Genomic DNA, 22712 nt, shown 5'->3' on the forward strand with positions numbered 1-22712 from the left:
CAGACAGCCAGTACAAATCAGTCAGAAGTGACAAACAACCCCTGTTCTAGAATAGCCCTATGCAACAGAACGTATTGGGATGATGTCAATGTTCTATAATCTGCACTGCCCAATACAGTGGCCACAAGCCATATGTGGCTATTATGCATTTGCAACGTGTCTGGTATGACTAAGGAACTGGAATTTAAACTTTATATAACTTAAATTTTAAAAGCCACATGCACCTACCTCGTGGCTACCTAATCAGATAGCATAGCTCGGAAGCCTCAACCAGATCTAGCTGAATCTTATGTGTACAAACTTACGTCTTGCTAGAGTCGGTCCAAGCTAATCATTCCTAGACTATGTGACTTAAAACAGCTTCTGGTTCTTCCTTTCAGTTTCCCAGTTTTTTCCAGGATGGGCAGAAGGAGATGCCGAACTAAAATGGACCCAAGCATCAATTGTGGCCCCAATGGCACCTTGTCTTGACTAGGGAATATCTAAGGGCAGGGCAAATCTCCCTGCGTTGGGCCGGGCCTTAATAAACTCTACACGTCAATCAGGGTTCACACGTGGAGGTTCCACCCTAACAGGAAGAAGGATGATAAATATGGCTGCCACCAGGCTACATCGGATGCTCTGTCCATCTCTGTTTCTCCAGGTAAACAAAGCTTCATCAGATGAAGAGAAAGTGGACAATTTTATACATATATCTGATTTTCAGTAATGATGAACATTCCACGCTGAAGCATTTTCAAGAAGGACAGGCTTAATAGCACACAAAGACATAGAGTACTAGTAACAAAAGAGACAGCTCATGATTTTTATGAGGAGTATTAGGCTATCAAGGTAGAGGTTGTAGCCATTGGGCCAGGTGGCTTTCCTGGGCCAATAATCAGAGTCTGTGCTACTAAATCTAGGCTGGCCAACTCATGAATTCATCCCATTGGTCACGTAGTGTCTGGAAGATAGATGGGACAGTTTAAAACCCATTTTAATTACTGAAACTATGACACAAATAACATGCCTTGCTGACAATGGATATCAACATCTTTATGTGCAAAAGATAGCACACGTACGTAAAAACCTTGTAAGTCTGTGGACTTCTAAAACAGTCTACCTTAATTTTTATGCAAATACAAAAACTTTCAGGTTCACAACAGTAATAGTAACAATAAAGTCATGTTTAGCTAACGATAGCTAAATTTAATGAACACTTAATTTTTGCCAGGCATTGTCCTCTGTGTGTGTGTGTGTGTGTGTGTGTGTGTATGTATTTATATATAAACTTATTTAGTCTTCAAGACAACTCTGTTAGGTAGGATTATTGCCTTCACTTATAGATGGGAAAATTGAGGTTGAGAGTTGAAATAACTTGCTCAAGAATAATTGTTACATTTCAGCCCCTAGTTTCAATTCCTGGTCTGCCTGATGCTTGTAGTTTCTAAGCACTGTGTTACTCTCACTGCCTTGTACTAGAACCTGGAACTTACAGGTCCATCTGTGACCAGCAGCATCTGCAATCCCTGGGAGCTTGATAAGGAGGCAGACTCTCAGCCAGCCTCAGCCCCAGTGCAGGAAATGTGCATCTGACAAGAGCCACACACAGGTAATTCACGTGCCTGGTAATGTCAGGGAAGCACTTTTACAGGAGATGGTGGAAAAGGAAACGGGGGCCATAGAAAGGTTCTCCTCCAGAAAGCTCCGGGAATTTCCCAAAAACCAGCAGAAATGCCTGGACGGGGTGAAGAGCACGATACAAAACACCCAAGGGGAAGGAGTAGAGAAAATAATTCTATCAGAACTTCAAGATTTTACTATTTCTCAGTGTTGTTTGGATGCTCAAACGTTAACTAAGTAATCATTCAGTATGACAAGGATGCAAATGTGAATAAAATGGTTTAAAACAAGGGTCAGAAAATTCCAAGTCTACTTGTTTTGCTGCCATGAGAAACAGTGGCCATTAAAAATAACCAAGACATTGGGGTCCCTGGGTTGCTCAGTTGGTTAAGCGTCTGACTTCGGCTCAGATCACGATCTTGCAGTTTGTGAGTTCGAGCTCCGCATCGGGCTTCGCGCTGACAGCTCAGGGCCTGGAGCCTGCTTTGGACTCTGTCTCAGGCTCTCTCTGCCCCTTCCCCACTCTGTCTCTCTCCTCTCTTAAAAATCATTAAAAGGAAAAAAAATAAATAACCAAGACATTTAAGCCTAAAAATTAAACTTGGTAAATATTCCTCCACCCCAGCCTTTCTCTAGCTGGTCAGCTAAGTGAATGATTGCCTGCGGGGAGATCTAGTCACAGGATCCCACCCACCGCTGCCTAGGCCTTAGGCAGATGCTTCACCCCTTGCTCCTCCCCCTCCTCTGCTCCACTCTCCCGGGGCTGCTCTTCCAGAGGTTCCACTCCCATTCCCTTCTTCATGTCCATTGCCACGGTGACCTCGGTGCATTTTTTCTTGTAATACCAAAACGCTGTTTATTTTAGAGCCAGCCTTCCGAATCAGGCAGGTGAGCAAATATCTGAATGTGTGGGGTAGGGACACATTGTGCGCATTCCATCTAGACAGGTGTTTAAATTACAGCGGGAATAAATACAGGTGATGGATTGTAAAGGGGGTAGGTGAAACACAGAGAGGGAGGCCAATTTCCGGCTGCTGGCCCGCCCAAGTGTTACTGCTTGTTACTGCTGTTTGCTGTTTGCTGCCAGTGTTATAATGAAAATATGATGGCATTGCCCTGATGGCTTCCCAGAATATACCCACCACCCACCCAGATACATAACCTTTTGGTATCCAAAGAGGATCCAGGGCCAGGCCTAACTAGATCACTGTTGCTGTAGTTGCCATGCTCTAGAAATGCTGCACACCTGAACGCTCAAAAGAAGTCCAAACCTGCTTCATATAAGCAAGGTCTTGGGTCAAATCTTAGGGGTATACACAGATTAAAATGTGGCCCATTAAAACGTTACCCATGAAGGAACTGGTAATCTAGCGAGACAAGACACATAGAAACAGAGAACAATATTCAAGGCCTCTAGGATGTGTTAACTGCCACAATAAAAATGCTAAGGAAATTCAAAGACATCTGAGCTAGGCCTAAAAGGATAGGCAGTAGGATTGCTGTGGGGGTGGTGGGATGGTGGTGGTTCCTAGAGGGAAAAAGCATTAAGTCAAAATGCAGAAACAGATAGGCAGGAAGAATGTCTGAGAAATAGGAAGCAGTCTAATTTGGCTAAATCTCAGAGCAATAAAAGATAGGAACAGAAAGAAAAAATGGCTTGGGGAGATCACTGAATGCCAGACTAAACATTTTGCTCTTAATCTAAGAGGTAACAGTAAGCTTGCTGAAGGGTTCTGATAGAGTAGTGCTATGTCAGAATCGTGGTGTGGGTAGAAAAATCTAGTGCTGTTTCATGGGCTGGGGAGAAAGGAGCTATTAAGGAAAACTAAGATTCGTCGAGAGCCACGGTAGTCAGGCAAGAGGTACGGAGGTCGGGATGCAGGACACGCCATTGCTGGCCTCTACTCACTTCCCTCCTAGGCTCAGGAGTGCTGGACCACGGAGCTAGAGACCTGCTTTGTAATCTGCCGATAAACACTCTTAAATTCATGTGTTCATTGTTCATGGTTTCTTCTTGGATCAGCCCTCTTTTGGATACATCTTCCCACAGCTGGCAAAGCAAGATGGTGCTGCCTGGCATTTTAAGAAGGGATGGTCAAAGAGTGGGCCTTAGTGCAAGTATGCCTATCCTTAGATTATCTTGCCATGCCTCTCTTCAACAGTAGAATGGTTTGATGATCAAGATTAGGGTGTGGGCCTTGGGGGGAAAGGTCTGACTAGATGGCTTGGGTCTAGGCCTGAGGCCTGGTGGGCAAAAGAAGTCATTGGATCATACACTATGTAGCCCAAGTCACCAAAGCTAGGAATTCCAGTCAGGAGTCTGGAACCAAAAATAGTAATAAGAGGTGGCTCTGGCCTGAAGGATACTCTCTGGGCATCTTCTTCTGAACCTCAAGGTGGTGACTATGGAATCCTAGATTCCAGCCACACTTTGCCCTAAATCAGTGTTTAATGACCACATGGGTAGTAATTTCCAGCTCCACCATGGAACAACAAAATCAAACAGACTGATATTTAAGAATGGTGAAGTTTTAGTAGATATTTGGAAAGACAACACAGGTTAATGAAAAAAACCAAAGATGCCGGCATCCAGCGTGAGCCCTCGAGCCCATCAATCATCAACTGGTATCTGCCTCTGTGTATGCATATGCCATCAGTCCCTTAAGGACAAGACAATCTCCGTGCATAGCAGACCACATTCTTCATTTCTATAGATGCTCTCTACAGATACGATTTATCTACAAATGCAGCCTTCTGCTAACTGGGGCTGGTGGATTGTCACGTGGCTTTTACCTTTCTTAACACAGTTCCAAGGTTTATCATTGCTGCTTAGAAAAACACAACCAGCAAATCTAGAGAGGGCCATGCCAGGAGGCAGGGATTACCCCCAACATGCAAACCGAAAGATCAGTTTATATGGTGTTTCATCACTGGCTCTAAGAAGGTCCTTCAAACCACTTTAGCGCAGCAGGATCCCGAAATCTAGTTGCTACCATCTTGCATTTTACTTCCCAATGTCAACTTTATTTTTCATAAACAATCTCCCTTAGCTGCAAAGGATCCTTGTCACTAACTGCTTCAAGAGCCTAGAGGTAGGGCTGAAAGAACTTCATGCCATGATTTGTACTGTATTATAATTGTAGGCTTATTTGCCTATCTTGGCCCACAAATTACTATATCTCATTCACTGTTGTATCCTCCGAGCTTAGCCCAGCAGGCACAAAAGCATTTATATACTGAATGAAGTGGGTCTCATCTACTCACAAGCGCGCGCGTGCGCGCGCACACACACACACACACACACACACAGCCTCTAGCTAGAAGCTAGAATCACCAGTGAGTGGAAAAGTGATTACTGTCACTGGAAGGCTAGCTTTGGAATAATGGGAAATAAAATAATCAGTGATTAGAGAGAGGCAAGTGTTGCTCTTGCTAGTGCCCTGCATAATTTTAGAGACGCGTTCTTCCTGGTCTTGAAGCCTTGGGCAAGGTTCTCAAATGTGGGAAATAAGAGCTGTGCGTACAGATTTTGCTCCTTGTCTGCACAACGTCTCTGCTGTTATGTTTCTTCTTGGCAGTGAAACTGCAAACGGCTGACACTCCATTTGAGATCGGGTTGCATACATTCTCTAATGTTTCTCCAGTGATGAAAATCATGTAGTAAGTATGGATCTGGCACTTTGGGTTTTCCTTTCTTTTATCTTGCGTGAAACAGATCTTGAACCTCAGGTTCACTAGGCTGTTTGCAAATGTCATGTATTTTTTTTATCAAAATGGAGGTTGGGAATTCAACGTGAAAGACCAAATAATAGCTACCACGTGAGCAAACTGGTGGCCTAGCGCTCCCAACGCAGCTTACAATCTTGGCATAGCTCAGGCGAAGTCTAGAGATGGGGCTTCAGAAGATCGTATCATTAATCCAACAAATATTTATCAGCTACTCGGTGGAATTCTTCTCAGCATGGAGTGAACAGTGAAAACAAAACAAAACTCCTTGCTTCCATCAAGATTATACCCTAGTCAGGGGATATCACTGAAATAATATAAAGAATGTGTGAAGCAAAGATGATCATAGATCTGGAGTGGTCATTTTTGGCCAAATTATCAATATTACTGGCTATATGCTACCTTAAAGTTTTCACAGGTTCTTAACGTGGAGACCGTGGGTCCCTGGTTGTACCAAGAGGGAGCCTCATTGGAAAGTATCTGTGAAGCCTTTGAAATTAATGCAAATTTCTAAGTCTGAGTACTTAGTCTAAGTACTGAGTTTTTTTTTTTTTTAATTTTTTTTTTTAACGTTTATTTATTTTTGAGACAGAGAGAGACAGAGCATGAATGGGGGAGGGTCAGAGAGAGAGGGAGACACAGAATCTGAAACAGGCTCCAGGCTCTGAGCTGTCAGCACAGAGCCGGACGCGGGGCTCAAACTCACGGATGGCGAGATCACGACCTGAGCCGAAGTCGGATGCTCAACCGACTGAGCCACCCAGGCGCCCCGCACATTTTTTTTTTTCAGAACAAGATAGCCTTCATTCAATTCTCAAAGGGATCTCTGACTCAAAAAGGGTTAAGAATCACTCAGAATGTTACGAAGATTAATTTGTCTAAATCTGCATTCATAATGTCCTCAGAACTACACCAATATCATCTTGAGAACAATGCTCTCTATGTTATTCACGTGCAAAGGCTCATCAGAATATGACTAAATCAATTGAGCATGCTACCAAAACTTTCATTCTCCTGACCATGGGGCTCCGAATGATTTGGAACAGGGGCAATGAAGTGGCAAGTCCTTCCTGACTTGTTCTAGTGTATGTAGCTAGAACAAAAGGCAGGCCTTGAATAGGAAACACCAGTGGACCAGAATCCACTTCACTCAGGAGAAAAGGAAAACCAAAAGTGCCAGATCTACACTTATTACATCATTCTCATCACTAGAGAAATTTTAGAGCATACATTCAATCAAGAACATGAAACAAAATCATCCTTACACAGTTACCTTTCTAACCATTCTTTTAAGGCCACTTCCTGAGAATTTATAAAATCATCAGCCACAACAACCAACGTGTTTTAAGACAGCTTCAACTCCTGTGTCAACTCCTGGATCCCAATAAAATGAGCCTCAAGGGATTTACACTCTGATCACCAGGAGACACGAGTCAGAACATTAATCGAAATCTAAACGGGGCTAGGAAAAGCTGGGAATCTCTGCAGCCCCAGTACATCAGCACTAAGTTCTCTTGTCATGCACCCCCCTCTCTGTTGAACACTGTCATTTACACGATACACATACACATATCGACATTCAGTGCTCCAAAATCTGGAAAGAGTTCCAGATTAAGATTTGAGACATTCCTGGGAAACCTTACAAAACCACCAAATCACTTTGTAGTGTTTCCAGTTTATACATTTGGTTTTTATGAGTCGATGGGGGCTGCCACCACCAGTGATAAATAGATCTTTTTGCATCACTGCAAATTAAGAAGGCCGAATTTTGCCTGCTCAAAAGATTAGGCAAATTTATGATTTCACCATAAAATAATCTGATGAAGTGTTCGCTCAACAAGTAACTGATCATCTAGACAGACCTGCACATTTCTCAACCTGCTTTGGAGCGTGGAGAAGCACTTCTCATCATGAACTCAGGAAGTTCAATTTGTTTCTCTCTTGTAGGCTCAATCATTGGCTTTGCTATAACTGCAGCAGTGTTCAGCTGACGCAAGGTTAGAGTCCTGAATCAAACAGGAGGAGGTAGGAAAACACTAAAGGAAAGAGCATGGCATCACACAGACTTGGGTTTGAGTCCTGATTCAGCCATCTGCCATTTGTGTGACCTTAGCACAGTCATCTTTCCTTCCAGCTTCTATTTGCTTCATCTGTAAAAAATAAGTATCCACATCGTAGGGTTAAAGAAATAATGCTTATAAAGTTCTTAGCACAGTGCCTGGTGCAAAATAGACATTCAGTTAATGTCAGCTGCTTTATTCTGAAGGGCAGTGTGGTACTCCCAATAAAAATGAAACATGGGGGGCGCCTGGGTGGCTCAGTCGGTTAAGCAGCCGACTTCGGCTCAGGTCATGATCTCGCGGTCCGTGAGTTCAAGCCCCGCGTCGGGCTCTGTGCTGACAGCTCAGAGCCCGGAGCCTGTTTCAGATTCTGTGTCTCCCTTTCTCTGAACCTCCCCCGTTCATGCTCTGTCTCTCTGTCTCAAAAATAAATAAACGTTAAAAAAAAAAATGAAACATGGAAGAGCAGGAGTTTCAAAAAGAATATAAAAAAACTGGGACGCTTGGGTGGCTCATTCGGTTAAGCGTCCGACTCTCGATTTTGGCTCAGGTCACTATCTCAAGGTTCATGAGGTCTAGCATACACTGTCAGCACAGAGCCTGCTTGGGATTCTCTCTCTCTGCCCCTCTTCCGCTCACCTGTGTGCACTCTCTCAAATAAATAAACATTTAAAAAATAAATATTTAAAAATAAAACAATGTAGAAACCAACAAAATACAGAAGAGAAATTCTTTTCAACTTAGCAGGGATGTGATAAGTACCTAGCTAGTGTGAGGGTGCTGAATTAGCTGATGGATTAGAAAGAACTGCCATCACATAGATTATAACTCAATAAGAAATAAGAGATGAAACATCACTATAATGGGTTTACTCTACAGAGAGACTAATAAGGGGCTAAAGGAGCATGGAGAATGGAAAGATGACTTCTGGCTGGGGCAGCAGTGGGTTCTGCATTCATTTCTTTATTCAAAAACATATTAAGTGCACACCATATACCAAGCCGAAAACAAAATGGGTGAAAACATGGACACAGTCCCCATCCTTAACCAAGAAACTTCCAGTCCAATAGCATGAGCACATTTCCTGAGTACTACCCATGAGTCAGGTTCTGAGGCAGCAGAGGACACTGCCCCCAAAGGGCCCACCATCTGTCGAAGGAGACAGCTATCTGGACATGCACAGTGTGATGAGTGAAGTGGCATGTATATGAGTGAAGGGGCACCTGTTTGGAAACGTCATGAGAAAGACGTGGCCGCCAACTGACCTGTGAGCTGGCTCCGGGAACTCAGAAGCTTCTCAGCCCCTCCTCCCCTGTCCTTGGAATGTGGGCTCCACTTGCTGTTAGCGCTCCTAGAGGCTGCTCCAGGGACATGGCCTTGAGATGATGATGTTGTGTTGAAAACACCTGCATGGTATATATAGCTGAGCCCAGTTAGCGACTCTTTATAAGCTTTTAAGATCTGGTGGGCAGGTGCGGGGAGCCATTCGTCTTGCTGCCCAAAACAAGCCTCCTATGTAAGTTCCCTCTGCTATTATTAAAATTGCCACCTACCAACCTCGAGTGGTCTGCCTCCTTCTTTAGTCTCTCCCTGCCCTCTGAGTACAGGGGCTGCTTTCAGATTATACCAGGAAAGGCGTGAGAACCAACAGCAACTATGTGGAGCCTGGACAAATGCATAAGGTTAGACATGGTAACAGGGGAACATTTCCCGTGAGAAGATAGCAAAACCTAAGGCGTGGAGACTAACAAATTCTGAGTGACTTGCACAAGAACATGTGTGATGGGCGAGGACAGGCCGGGGAAGTAGCCCGGAGCCAGATTCTAAATAAAGGCTTTGAATAACACTTAATAGCTTGGGCTCCACACTGTAAATAACAGAAAGCCCCCTCGAGATTCTTGGGCAAAGGAGTATTATCATCAGACTTGTGATTCCAGAAGATTCCTTTACAGCCAAGACCAGGGTGGGCAGGAGACCCTTTGGGAGGTAACTGCAGCTGTCCAGTTGAGATAATTAAGGTCTTAAGCAGGACAGCAGATGTGAAAGTGAAACAGAGAAGACATATATGAGACATTACGGAGTCAGAATCAGCAAAAATTGGCAATTGCCTGGATGTACAGAGAATCAAGACGCAAACAGAGACAGTGATAAATCAAAGGCTCCATACCTAAATGCCAAGAAATGCAGTGTCACTAATACAGAGAGAAAAAAGGGAAAGAACAAATAGGTTTTTGAGTACTGAATACTTCTTTGAATATTTTCAAAATATGTTTACAATACGTTGAGTATTTTGGGTGCTGGTAGGTGTTGTATGGAAACCAATTTGTCAATAAATTATATTTAAAAAAAAACACATGTTGCAAATGGAATCTAGTTTTCAGGGGAAAGAGGAGGATGAGCTCTTAGAGGAAGAACTAAAGGGCTGGAGAAGCTAAGAAAAGTTTTCAGGTAGGAGGTGGTCAATAATAGTACCACATGCTGAGGGAGAAGAAGGATTAAAAATAGGTGACCAAGATTGGCAATCCAAGGTCATCAGCAATCTCTGAGAGCTGGACAAAATGTAAGAGATAAGGTCAGACTGTAAGAGTAAGTGTGGAGGGGAAGGGGTCGGGGACCTGGGCAGCAAGGGCATGTTACTAAAAAAAATTTTTTTTAATGTTTATTTATTTTTGAGAGAGAGAGAGAGAGAGAGCGAGAGAGAGAGCTGGGGAGGATCAGAGAGAAGGAGACACAGAATCCAAAGCAGGCTTGAGGCTCTGAGCTGTCAGCAGAGAGCCCGACATGGGGCTCAAACTCACAAATCGCGAGGTGATGACCTGAGCCAAAGCCGGATACTTAACCGACTGAGCCACCCAGGTGCCCCAAGGGCATGTTATTTTAAAACAAGATGGCAGTACAGGGAAGACAAGAGCTTGTGGGGGTTGGGGGTGGCAGGGTGAAAGAAAGGTTACTAGAACAAGAGACCACAGAGTAGGCTAAGGAACTAAGGAAAACTGGGGCTGAAAGCCTTGAGAGACAGAGGAGCTAGGGAATTAAATAGGATCAGTTGGAACTAGGTCCTAGAGCCGGGAGGCACAGGGATCGAGGAGGAGAATTAGTCTCAATACTAAAATTACCCCATTTTACAGAAAAGGAAATCAAGGCACAGGGATGTTAAGTAACTCGTCCAAGGTCTCACTGACTCAAGAACTCCTGCTTTTTCTATTTATCCTTTTCTGTTTCTAGAAATGGGAAAGACTAATGTACACGATACAAAAAAGTGCAACTTTTTCTACCCAGAAAGAATACAGAACAAAAGGAGCTAAACTTGGAAAACAACCACCCAATCAGAACCCAAATGTACAGCAGTTCAAACGTGTCCAGGCACGCTAAGGAGGCAGGGGGAGAGTGCCCAGTGCCCAGCGCCCAACCTTGTGATAAACTGGGTGCCATCCGCCTCGGTTCTGGAGAACATTCGTCATCATTTCAGAAATTTAGCTCTCTCTCTGCCAATTTCACCTTCAAATTGGAAATTTTGAAATTAAGATTCACTCAAGGTCTACTGTGGCAGCTGCTGAAGCAGAAGAAATGATAGAGAATTCCTTGATACATGAGTGACTGAGAGGAACAAGTAGCCAGTGGAAACCAAACATTCCACACCTCAGCATACACCCTTCTCCAGAACTGCTCTAGAAAAGTATCAGGGTCAGGAGCAAAAAATGAAAGAAACGGAATGGTTTTCTTTTCCACTCTCCATCTTCATGAAAAATGTGAGAAGCAGAAAGTGTCTCCTCCCTCCTATGTATCTGTCAGCACATTTCCAGGAGGCCTGGCCACATCCCGGGCACCGGCTGGCTGGGGAACAGAGACTGACACAGCACATTCGTTCGCCCTGGAGCCCTCGCCTGGGTGGTCTGCTCTTATTCCTTTGATTAAACTCCCAGGCTGGAGGAGCTGGAGCTGCTCCTAATGATAGCTGGTCCTGAAATCTCACACTCGCCCGCACAGAGAGGGCCAGTGCTCCCTCTGAGTCGCAGCCTCCCACTCCTCACCACAGAGCCGGGCTCCTTCGCCACATTCTTCTGCTCACGAACAGCCGTAACCACAAAGGGCAACGTGGGCGCAGAGTGCTGCAGGGCTAACGCACACGTCTCCCAGCACTGAGTGAGGTGGAGAAAGGGAGACTCAAGATCTCCTCCAGCGCCCTGTCAGCTACCGCAGCGCTCCCCCCACCCAGCAGGTGAAAGATGCTCCTAGAAAACCCTGCTTTCAGGGATGTACACTCTGGCTTCTAAAGAATCCCGTCCCCCAAAGATAATCAGCCTCTCAGGTGTCAAGGGAAAGAACTACATTTGACCTGCTCTCTGCTCAGATGCTGAATAACCATACACTAAGGACACGTTATCTCTTTCCAGCATATTGAAAGCATACACATGCTGGCAAGCATTCTGAAGTGGCTACTGTGGCCACTTCGTGGGGCAAGGAAAAGTCTGAGGTTCTTAGGTGTTCCTGGCTATAAATAAGGTTAAATCATAACAGAGGTAGTGAAAGTTGTTACAAGCTAATAAATAAGGGTTCTGTTTCTAGCCATGCAAATCCATAAGAATTTAGCCTCTGATGTAAATCCTTGGTGCTGCAGAGTTTTATGATCAAATTCTGGGGTTGTCGGAGTACTTTGCTTCTCTACTTTTGGCTAGCTCACTTTTCCTCGGCGTGGTCACCAGTGAGCAGGAAGGAAAAGCGGTGATGCTGCCCCGCCCTCCGATCTGCCCTCCTCCAGCTACCGGAGCGGTCCAGCTGAAAGGCAAAGCCGACTGGGTCTCTATGGCCCGTCACCTGTGAGATATAGAGAAGTTCCTTCACAGAGAAAGCTCTCCTTTAAATCAGCCCTTGTCTTCTCTTCCAGCTTCCATCCTAGCTGCTCTCTGCTGATTCCCTATCGTCCAATACCACTAACCAGCCTGCTGTTATACATACATGCATACATATATACATGCATGCACGCTAGCTTGTGTTCTGAAACCTGTCCTCACCCTTCTTCTTCCACCCACAGGTCCACTATTAAGATTCAGTTTCAACACAATCTCTTCCAAGAAGGCTGCTCTGGTCTTCTCACTCCCATACACAGGCTGGGTTAGGTGTCACCTCTTTCGGTCGTACTGTTTATCCCCTAGAAATATCTCTGTTGTGCATTTTCCATGCTAGAACTCTCATGTGTTTATGTGGCTGTCACCCCTACCAGATTGTGAGTTTTTTCATGCCAAGGACTATGTCTTATATCATCCCCGTGGCTTAGTACCAAAGTCCGGAACATTCCTAACAGCTTAATAAAATGTTTTTGAATGAATAAATTTAAAAAACCACATTTGAATTAAAAGTTTTATGAAGAATGCCACTAAAAGCTTTAATGGACTAGGTAGTTGAAATTACAGACAAAATAAAATGATTTTTCAAAAATGGACCCAAGGATTTCAATTTTTTATACTTATCTTCCAAAACACAAATAATTTAACATCGGTGTTCCTTATTTAGTAGTAGGTCTCTTAATACCTTACCCAAAAGAGCAAGGTAAAGATACATCAGCTTATGGGAAATAATGAAAGTGACACTTGGGAGGAAAATTCACAGCTTTCAATATAGTGACAAACAAGAGGGAATGAAAATAAGTACCCAACTCAAGAAATTGGGAGGAAATAAAGCTAGAAAAAGCAGAAGGAAGAAAATTAGTAAAGACAAAACAAAACAATCAGAAAACATTAAGAAAGTATCAATCCTACTGGATTAAAAAAGAAAGAAAAAAGAAAAAAAGAAAAAAAAAAAAACCACAAACACAAAATAGGAACTGGAAACAATCACAGGTAAAAAGCACTTACAGTGATTACCGAACACGAAGCTGCTTCTGCTGAAGCAGCGTTGAAGGTTTCATGGTCCAAGTTGAGAGAGAAGGGCAGAGCTGCCCCCACTTTGGGTCTGCACCCCCCCCCCCCCCCCGTAAACACAAGAGCCAGAGCCCATATGAAGCCACTCTAATAAGTTATTATTTACTAGAAGAAGAATAAAAGAATTTTCCAAATTCCAAATTAAGGAATTGCTTTCTCTGAGGGGAAGGAGCCAGATAACATAATTGAGCTTTTCAATAACAAAGTTCATTTTGGTAACAGTACATTTTATCCAAAAACTTAACTTTTTGAAATCAAATTAAAAATCATTTATTCTTGGGGCGCCTGGGTGGCTCAGTCGGTTAAGCATGCGACTTCTACTTAGGTCATGATCTCACAGCTTGTGAGTTCAAGCCCCACATCGGGCTCTGTGCTGACAGCTCAGAGCCTGGAGCCTGCTTCAGATTCTATGTCTCTGTCTCTCTCTCTGCCCCTCCCTGGCTCGTGCTCTGTATGTCTGTCTGTCTCTCTCTCTTTCAAAAATAAACATTAAAAAAAAATTTTTTTTAAGTAATTTATTACTTGAAGACTTTTATGGCTGAAATACCAGTATTTCCCAAATACATGGCATTTAGACTTTACAAAGAAGTTTTTGCATACTATCCTCAGGACCCTGTTACATTTTCCCCAACAAATAAAGACCCTGAGGTTGAGAGAAGCTGAGTCAACTGTCCGAGGTCACACAGCTAGTCAGTGGCAGAAGACAGATCTTCAGCTGGCTAGTCTAGTTCGCTTTCTACCACCCTACCCTGCTTATTACATACTATGGCCCCTCCCTCAGTACTGTACCAAGCACCAACTACCCTCTTACCAGACTTTAAAAGTTAAGACTGACATCTAATGGCAAGTTCAGATTCCTACGAATAGGAGTCTGATGGACTTTGAATTCACTGGCACTGAAGTTCTCCTTAGATAAGAAAGATGGACTGAAGGAAATTATTTTCCAATTAGGATACAATCACCCTGGAGTCCACAGGATCAGAATCTTGCCATTTTGCAAGCTTCGTAGCTTACCCAATGACAGAAGTTGAAAATATGTAAACACTAATATTGGCTATGTTTCTTACTGTGACTGCAAAGAAAATTCCCTAATGCCTGGGTGCTTCTAGCTGCTCATTTATAAACTAGAAACATACACTCTTGTCAATGACCCGGTGAAAAAACGTGTAGCGGATCATTGGCCCTCTCCCTTCCTCATAGCCACTTCACGTTTCAAAGTTCCTTCCCATTCGACCATGGTCATGACATTCTAGTCCCTCTTCCCAGCGCTCCAACACTAAAATCTAACTCGCCAGCCCGTCAAATCTCCGCACTGCCCTCGTAGGATCCTGTGTTCCTATTTCAAATCGGGCCTCCTCATCTGATCCCTTCAAACGAGTAGGGATTTTTAAAAGAAAATTCAGTACAGCCTCACACACTGGGATGAGGCTGAAGTAAAGCTAAACCTGACCTTTAATTTTGGTTCTCAATTTTATACAGAGAAACAGGGCGCCACCAGGGAGCAGTGTGTTGCCTACTTTTAACATGTGGTGGAAGTAATTTTCAGCTTCACTTTGTTCTAGACTTGATTATCATTACAGAGTTGCCACTAATTAAGACTCGGATGCAACAGAGAGATAGCAAAATATTACCGTGGAGTTAAATCATAATAATTTCTTTGGAGGACTTTGATACCGTTTTGCATTAAGGAAAGGGAGAAGATATGGCTTCCACTTCTGGTTAAATACCATGGGAATAATCAGCGAGGAGGGCAAAAACACTCCCAAAGTTCCTGTGCAAGTTTCATCTAACTTTATTGTGTTATAAGCTTATTATCATACATATAGCTTAAGGTCAAAATTCTGGTATCTACTTCCATCTATTCAGCTTTCTGAATGATCTTGATTATATCACTTCTTCCAGCCTCAGTTTCCCCCATCTGTAAAATGGGGCAAATGATATGTGTTGACTAAAGGTGTGCTGGAATACTTTATTAACCAGTGCCCAGAACGCGTCCTGAGATCATGAGATGAAAGGTGGTACAGTTGGAAAAAAAAAAAAAAGAAAGAAAAAAAGTAAAAGGTAATGTTACGGCATTCTGGTAAAAAGATTTACAAGACTAGAACTCACTGGAAAATCATACCAAAGAAAGAAGTTATTTTTAAAGATCCTTTAAATGTGTATTTGACAGCTGAACGTTCAAGTCTGTTTATCCATGAAATGAGGACATCAGAGCTAGCAGCAGACTTAACTGTGGAATACCTGTAACAGAAGCTTATTTTCTTTACAGATGAAGAGAACACTTTCACTCTTCAGCTCACACCAACGCATCCTCCTTCAACAGGCATCAGCATATGGGAGACGAGCAAAGACAGGGAAGGACAGAGCGGCCTGTTGTTGATACAATCCTCAGAACCAAAGAGCTCTTCGGTCCCCCAACTGTCCGTACCTGCTGGGTGAGGAGACTGATGTGGGTGGATGGGGAATACTGTCTGGCCGCCTGCTTCTCAGCCAGCCGCTGGAGCTCGGCCGTAACCATACTTGGGTTGTACCGTTTGCTGGATGGAGAATCATCTTCTCCCTCTTTTTGTGTTTTAGCCACTCCCAAATGCAGCTTGTTTGGATGGCATGACCCTGCTAAAAAAAAAAAAAAAAAAAAAAAAAAAGAGAGAGAGAGAGAGAGAGAGAAAAAAGTTTTTACCCACTTCGGACAAAAGCCCTGAAAAACTTAGGGTGATGACAAACAAATGTCAGCCAACAGATACTTGACTGAATCCCAAGGATCTTGACAACTTAAAGAGCAATAAACTATCTTTGAATGCTCACACGAATAAAACTAAATCCTTACCATGCGCAAGAAACTCTTCTTACCGCCAAGTTGTTACAAGCATTTATTAACTATGTTTTTGTTTATTATGAAAGCTTCACACACACGAGATTTCATCACGGGCAGTGGGGAACAACCACTCCTAGAATTTATTAATCATAATGACTAAAAAATGTAGTTTTAAAACTCATTATTTCTTGTTATGTGACTCTTCTGGTCAGTTGTCTGTAACAGCTACTGCCAAATTAGCCACAGTCTTTCTTACCAAGCTCAAAGGGGAAAACAGAAAAAAGCAAAACAGTGTATTTAGATACAAAAACAGCAATACTCTTAGATTTCCAAGTGACTCATTTTCCTTTCAGATTTAAATGCTCTTTTTCCAACTGTAATATCACAGAGTTCTATTATCTGGGGGCACTGAAATTCTGGTAAAAAGAAATTATTTAACATAAAATCAAGGTTCATATTTTCTCTATGATGGAAGTCACACATCTCACCGGAAAAATTTTTAAACCCAGGAAAGTAGGAACACTACAATGTGTTTCCTTTCTGTCCTTATATAACTGGGATCACTTGGTATACACAATCCGCTTTAAAAAATCTGTAACTTTTCCATGTTGACTTTATTGTGAGATACATAGAAAATATTATTTATAACAGATGTGTTGTTATAAAGAATACTATAATGAATGCTGTGAACTTACTATCCAACTCAAAACCACATTACCAATTAATGTGCAACAAGCCTGTGCTCCCTTGAGACATCCCTTACCTCCCTCCCCTTACCATTCATTCCCTTCCTTTTTAGAAGTATCTCTATGTATTTGTGGGGTTTGTGTATGCATACTTAAATAAAATACTAGATAATTTTGCTTGGTTTTGTGCTCTACGAAAGTGGTATCTTGCTATCGTAGTTTCCTAGGATTCACTCTTGTCATTCAATACCATACTTTCAAGATTCATCTTTGCGAGGTATAGCTAACATTCCTTAACTTATCTGCTGCTTGGCAATCCATTTTGCAAACACACCACAACTTCTTTTTCTATTTCCCATCAATGGGTATTTTGGTTATTTCAAGCTTATTGCTATTATTTGCTATTTGCTATTATCAGTGCAGCGATGATCACTCTTGAAAACATTTCCTGGTGCACATGTGGAAGAACCTCTTTTATGCATATGCCTAAGAATGGGATTGTTGAATCACAGAGTATGTACATTTCCAAATTTATGTGATCATGCCAAAGTGGCATTTTTTACATTCCCACAAACAAAATATGAGAGTTCCTATTGATCCACATCTCCTCCGACACTCAGTATTATGAAATATCTTAATTCTTCCCACTTCCAAGGGGGTGAAAAATCTCTCACTGTAGTCTCCACTTACATTCACTGATTGATAATGATGCCAAGCATGTGTTACCTCTTTTCTGATCCCACTGATCATTTTTCCATTTGGGTTCTCTATTTCTTATTAATTTATGGGAGTTTTGTTTATGTTTTCACTTGTTTCGTATCCTACGATCTTAAAGATGGGTCTCCTTTATTTTGTCCTAGAAGTTTTAAGTTTCGCATCTGAAATTGATTTTACACATAGTATGACTCAGTGACCTAATTTCATTTTTTTCCTGTATTATTAACCAATTATCCCAGCACCACATATTGAGAAACCCCTCCCTTTCCCCTATGTACAATGCCATCTTGGTCATGTATCAAAGTTCCATCTATCTGTGTGACTGTCTCTAACTTCCTATTCTGTTCCGTTAGTCCATCCCCTATACCTTTGCCAATACTACATTGTTTTAATTATCAGATCTTTATATAAGTCATAATAAGGTGTTCCTCCACCTTATTTTTCTTCCTTCATAGGTTCTCTCTATGCTTGCCGTTGAGAATGGGCTTGTCAAGTATACCAACACACCTGTCGAGGTTTGGGTTGGAATTGTATTGAATCTAGGAACCAATCTGATGAGAATGGAAACATTTAGGACACTGACTCTTTCCATCCATGCACATAGTCTATTTAATCTATTTTATTTAGGTTTTCTCTAATGTCTCACAAAAAGCCTTACGAAATTTCCTTTCTTTCCGAAATATATCCCTAAATGTATTGTTGTCTTGGTGGTGACAATTACACAACAATGTGAATGTATTTAATGCCACTGAACCGTATACTTAAAAATAGTCAAAAGGGAGGACATGTGGGTGGCTCAGTCAGTTAAGTGTCTGTCTTTAGCTCAGTCATGATCTCATGGTTCATGAGTTCAAGCCCCATGTTGGGCTCTGTGCTGACAGCTCAGAGCCTGGAGCCTGCTTCAGATTTTGTGTCTCCCTCTCTCTCTGCCCCTCCCCTGCTCGTTCTCTCTCTCTCTCTCTCGGTCTCAAAAATAAATAAACATTTATGGGGCGCCTGGGTGGCTCAGTCAGTTAAGCGTCCGACTTGAGCCCGGGTCACGATCTCGCGGTCCGTGAGTTCGAGCCCCGCGTCGGGCTCTGGGCTGATGGCTCAGAGCCTGGAGCCTGCTTCGGATTCTGTGTCTCCCTCTCTCTCTGCCCCTCCCCCGTTCATGCTCTGTCTCTCTCTGTCTCAAAAATAAATAAACATTAAAAAAAAATTTTTTTTTAAATAAACATTTAAAAAATATTAAAAAATATTTAAAATGGTAAATTATATATACATTTAACCACAATACAAAAAGATTTGCTTTTTAAAAAAATTTTCCTTTAGAGAGTGGGAGAAGGGAAAGGGAGAGAGGGAGAGATGGGGAGAGAGGGAGAGGGAGAGGGAGAGAGAGAGAGAGAGGGAGAGAATGAATGAGAATCTTAAGCAGGCTCCACACTCAGTGCAAAACCCCAACGCAGAGGTCGATCCCACAACCCTGGGATCATGACCTGGGCTGAAATCAAGAGTCAGAGTCCCAACTGACTGAGCTACCCAGGCACCCCTCAAAAACATGCTTTCTAGCTCTTTGTTGCTAATATATAGATAAAGCTATTGATTTTTAATATTGATCTTATAGCCATCATACTGCTAAAATAACTATTTCTAAAATGTATCTGTTGATTATTTTCTACTTCCTATGTAGACATAGACTAGTTTGCAAATAAACAAACTTTATTTCCTCCTTTTTGATCCTTATGCTTTTCATTTCTTTTCCTTATCTTACTATGCTGGTTCTGGTAAACCATTAAATAGAAGCAATGTTGGTGGGCATCCTTTTATGGCTCTTAACACTAAAAAAAATTCTTTCAACATTTTCCCATTTATGCTGATACCTTTTTTTTTTTTTTTTTACGAGCGCACACATGAGCAGAGCAGAGGGAGAAAGAGAATCCCAAGCAGGCTCCATGCTCAGCACAAAGCCCGACGTGGGGCTTGATCCTACGACCCTGGGATCATGATCCTAGCTGAAGCTAAGAGTCAGATGCTCAACTGACTGAGCCACCCATGCATCCCTACACTGATACCTCTTGTAGAGTTTTGGCAGATAGCCTTTTTCAGCTCAAGAGAGTTTTCTTCCCTTCCTAGTATGCTGAGAGTTTTATCACAAATGAGTGGAGAATTTTATCAAATTCTTTTTCTGCATCTACTAAGATGAATATGGTTCTCCTCCTTTAATTTGTTGATGCAAATGTCATTTATAGATTTTCTACTGCGATTCTTATAGATTTTCCTGTTGTTCCTTGGCTAAGCTTGTTTATGGTGTCCTGTCTCTTTCATATGTTGCTGGATTTGGCTAGCTTACATTTTGATTAGAATTTTTGCATGTATGTTCATAAATGAAGCTTGTCTACAATTTCCCTCTCTACTACCATCCTCAACTGGTTTTTGTTATTAAGATTAAACTAGGCATACAGAATGAACTGAGGATGACTGTTTCTTTTCTCATTCTCGAGAAGAGCTGAAGACTGGAATTATCTGCCCCTTGAAAGATTATTAGAACTTACTTATGAAATTACCTGGGCCTCAAATTTTCTTTGTGAGAATTTTTTTAACTATTGTTTCAATTATCTTGATACTTACAGGGCTGTTGAGGCTTTCTTCACCTTTTAGTCAATTTTAAGTAAGTTACATCTTTGTGTTTGTCCATTTTGTATGTTTTCAATTTTATTGGAATAAAACAGTATTCTTTTTGTCACCAATGCAATATATGTACATTCTGTTGTTTTTCCATTCCTTATATTATTTATCCATGTCTTCTCTCTTTTCTTTATCCATCTCACCAGAAGTCTGTCCATCTTCTTAAGGTTTCAAAGAATTTTTGGCTTCGATATTCTCTACTGTGCTTTATTTCTGAATTCTGTGATTTTTGCCTTTATCTTTATTATTTTTTATTTAGATTTATGATGTTGTCTTTATAATGTCTAAAATTAAATATTTAGCACATTAATTTTCAGCCTTTCTTCTTTTCAAACATAAGTTTTAAGGCAGTAAATTTCCCTCTAAATATTGCCTTTCATTGCCCTCCACAAATATGGACACACAATTTTCGGATTACCATTCAGTTCTAATACTTTTACATTTACCTCCACTATGATTTCTTCTTTGACACTTTTAATTTTTTTTTTTTAAGTTTTTATGTTAACTCCAGTTAACTAAACTCCAGTTCAGGTATACAATATATTCATTCAACACTTCCATGCAATACCTGGTGTTTGACTCTTAAATTTGAGAATTTGTTATATATTGTATCTTCTTGTCATCACCATTCAATTTAACGGCAATGTAGACAGAGAATGTGGCTCTGTGATACCAATTCTGTGAATTTTGCCTTATTTTATAATGTAGGACATGACTGGCTTTATGAATATATGTTCTTTAGAAGGTGTTTTCTCTAATTATTGGGTACACAGTCCTATGTATGATCAATTGATAAAGTTTATCAACTTGTTTAAATGCTTTTCAAAATCAAATGCTGATTTAAAAAAATCTGTTTAGTCTATTAGTAACTGATAGAAGCATGGAAATCTCCCACTGAGACAAGGGGATTTGTAGATTCCTCATGTATCAATCTTTTTAATATATTTAGATGTTATTTTATTAAGGGCATTTAGAACTGTTTTGCCTTTCAGCTGAACTAAATAAACCTTTGCCTTCTGTCTTATGTAACTACTCTCTGTATCTATAAGAAAATTGTGTATCTTTTTAAAAAATGTTTATTTTGAAGGGCGCCTTGGTGGCTTAGTCGGTTAAGCGACTAACTTCAGCGCAGGTCATGACTCGCATTTTGTGAGCTCGAGCCCCACGTTAGTCTCTGTGCTGACAGCTGGGAGCCTGGAGCCTGCTTCCGATTCTGTGTCTCCCTCTCTCTCTGCCCCTCCCCTGCTCGTGCTCTGTCTCTCTTTTTCTCTCTCAAAAATAAACATTTAAAAAATAAAATAATATAAAATAAAATGCTTCTTTTGGGAGAGAGGCAGAAAGAGGGGAGAGGGAGATTCCCAAGCAGGCTCCGTGCTGTCAGTGCAGAGCCCGTCATGGGGCTCAAACTCACAAACCATGAGATCATGATCTGAGCCGAAATCAAGAGTCAGATGCTTAACCGACTGAGACATCCAGGTGCCCCAAGAAAATTTTTATCTTAAAGTCTATTTTAGCATATATAATATAGCTACACCACGTTTCTTCTGGTTGGTATTTACATGGCATTTTGTTCATCCTTTTACTTTCAACCATTCCTTGTTCTTCTTATCTTTAAGTGTATCTTTCTGGTAAACAGAATATAGTTGGATTTTTAGAAAATTCAATATTTTCTCTTCTAACTCTTCTAACAAGTCCAACCCATTTATATTTATTTGATTCTTGACATATTGGGACTTGGTTTACCATCTTTTAAGTTTCATTTCTCTTGCTTTTTCTAAGCTGCTTGCTCAATCCATTTTTCTTCTTCCCATAGGTTTAGAATTTCCATAGTTTTACTCTTTTAGTGGTGACCTTTGAAATTTCATACTGTATATTTATCTTTAAAAAGACTAAAGTTAAATAATGTCTTAATCTCATTCCCAAACTATTCAATAACCACAGAAAAATGTAACTCGAATCACTTCCAGGCTGTTATTGTCATTTACTATATTGTTGTCTACTACTACTTTAAGCCATTCAGAATGTTCTCTGACCACTGTGGAAATAAGCTAAAAGCCAATTACAAGAAGTAGAGAATGCCAACTATCTGAAAATTAAACAATATACTTATAAACAATCCATGAGTCAAAGTATAAATCACAACAGAAATTGAAAAATATTTTTGAACTGACTAGCTCCTTCTGTTCCCTATCCCTCTCTGGGAAAAGTGTAAAAAAGGAAGGTTTTTTTGTTTGTTTGTTTTTTTTAAGTTTTGATAATACAGAGTACTGGAGACACTAATTTCGCTGAATTTCTCTCAAATTGGAGAAAAAAGTTCAAACCAGACATTATTATTACTATTATTATTGATCTTAGAAGATTAAATCACAAGAATAACCACTCAGAATTAGCACAGACACACATACATGCATATATTCATAATTATGACTTAGTAAAGTAGACATTTAATCTCTGATTCAAGCTGCATATTACAATATCCATTTCATTTGAAATCAGATACTAATTAAGAAATACAAATTGA

The 22712-nt window shown here is 41.2% G+C and overlaps 1 protein-coding gene across 10 annotated transcripts in view; it reads right to left on the reverse strand.

Moving 5' to 3' along the window:
* The window catches only part of TTLL5 (tubulin tyrosine ligase like 5), a 287219-nt gene that overhangs the window by 141320 nt on the left and 123187 nt on the right, over window positions 1-22712 (reverse strand). For 7 of the 10 annotated variants that reach the window (XM_049611359.1, XM_049611364.1, XM_049611355.1 and 4 more), the window contains one exon: window positions 15735-15922. In XM_049611359.1, coding sequence (XP_049467316.1) covers window positions 15735-15922 — 188 coding nt within the window. The remainder of the gene's footprint in view (window positions 1-15734; window positions 15923-22712) is intronic. The other 3 variants (XM_049611362.1, XM_049611361.1, XM_049611357.1) reach the window with 1 other exon arrangement.

This window comes from Panthera uncia (genome assembly GCF_023721935.1).
Source record: "Panthera uncia isolate 11264 chromosome B3 unlocalized genomic scaffold, Puncia_PCG_1.0 HiC_scaffold_1, whole genome shotgun sequence".
Lineage (NCBI taxonomy): Eukaryota > Metazoa > Chordata > Mammalia > Carnivora > Felidae > Panthera > Panthera uncia.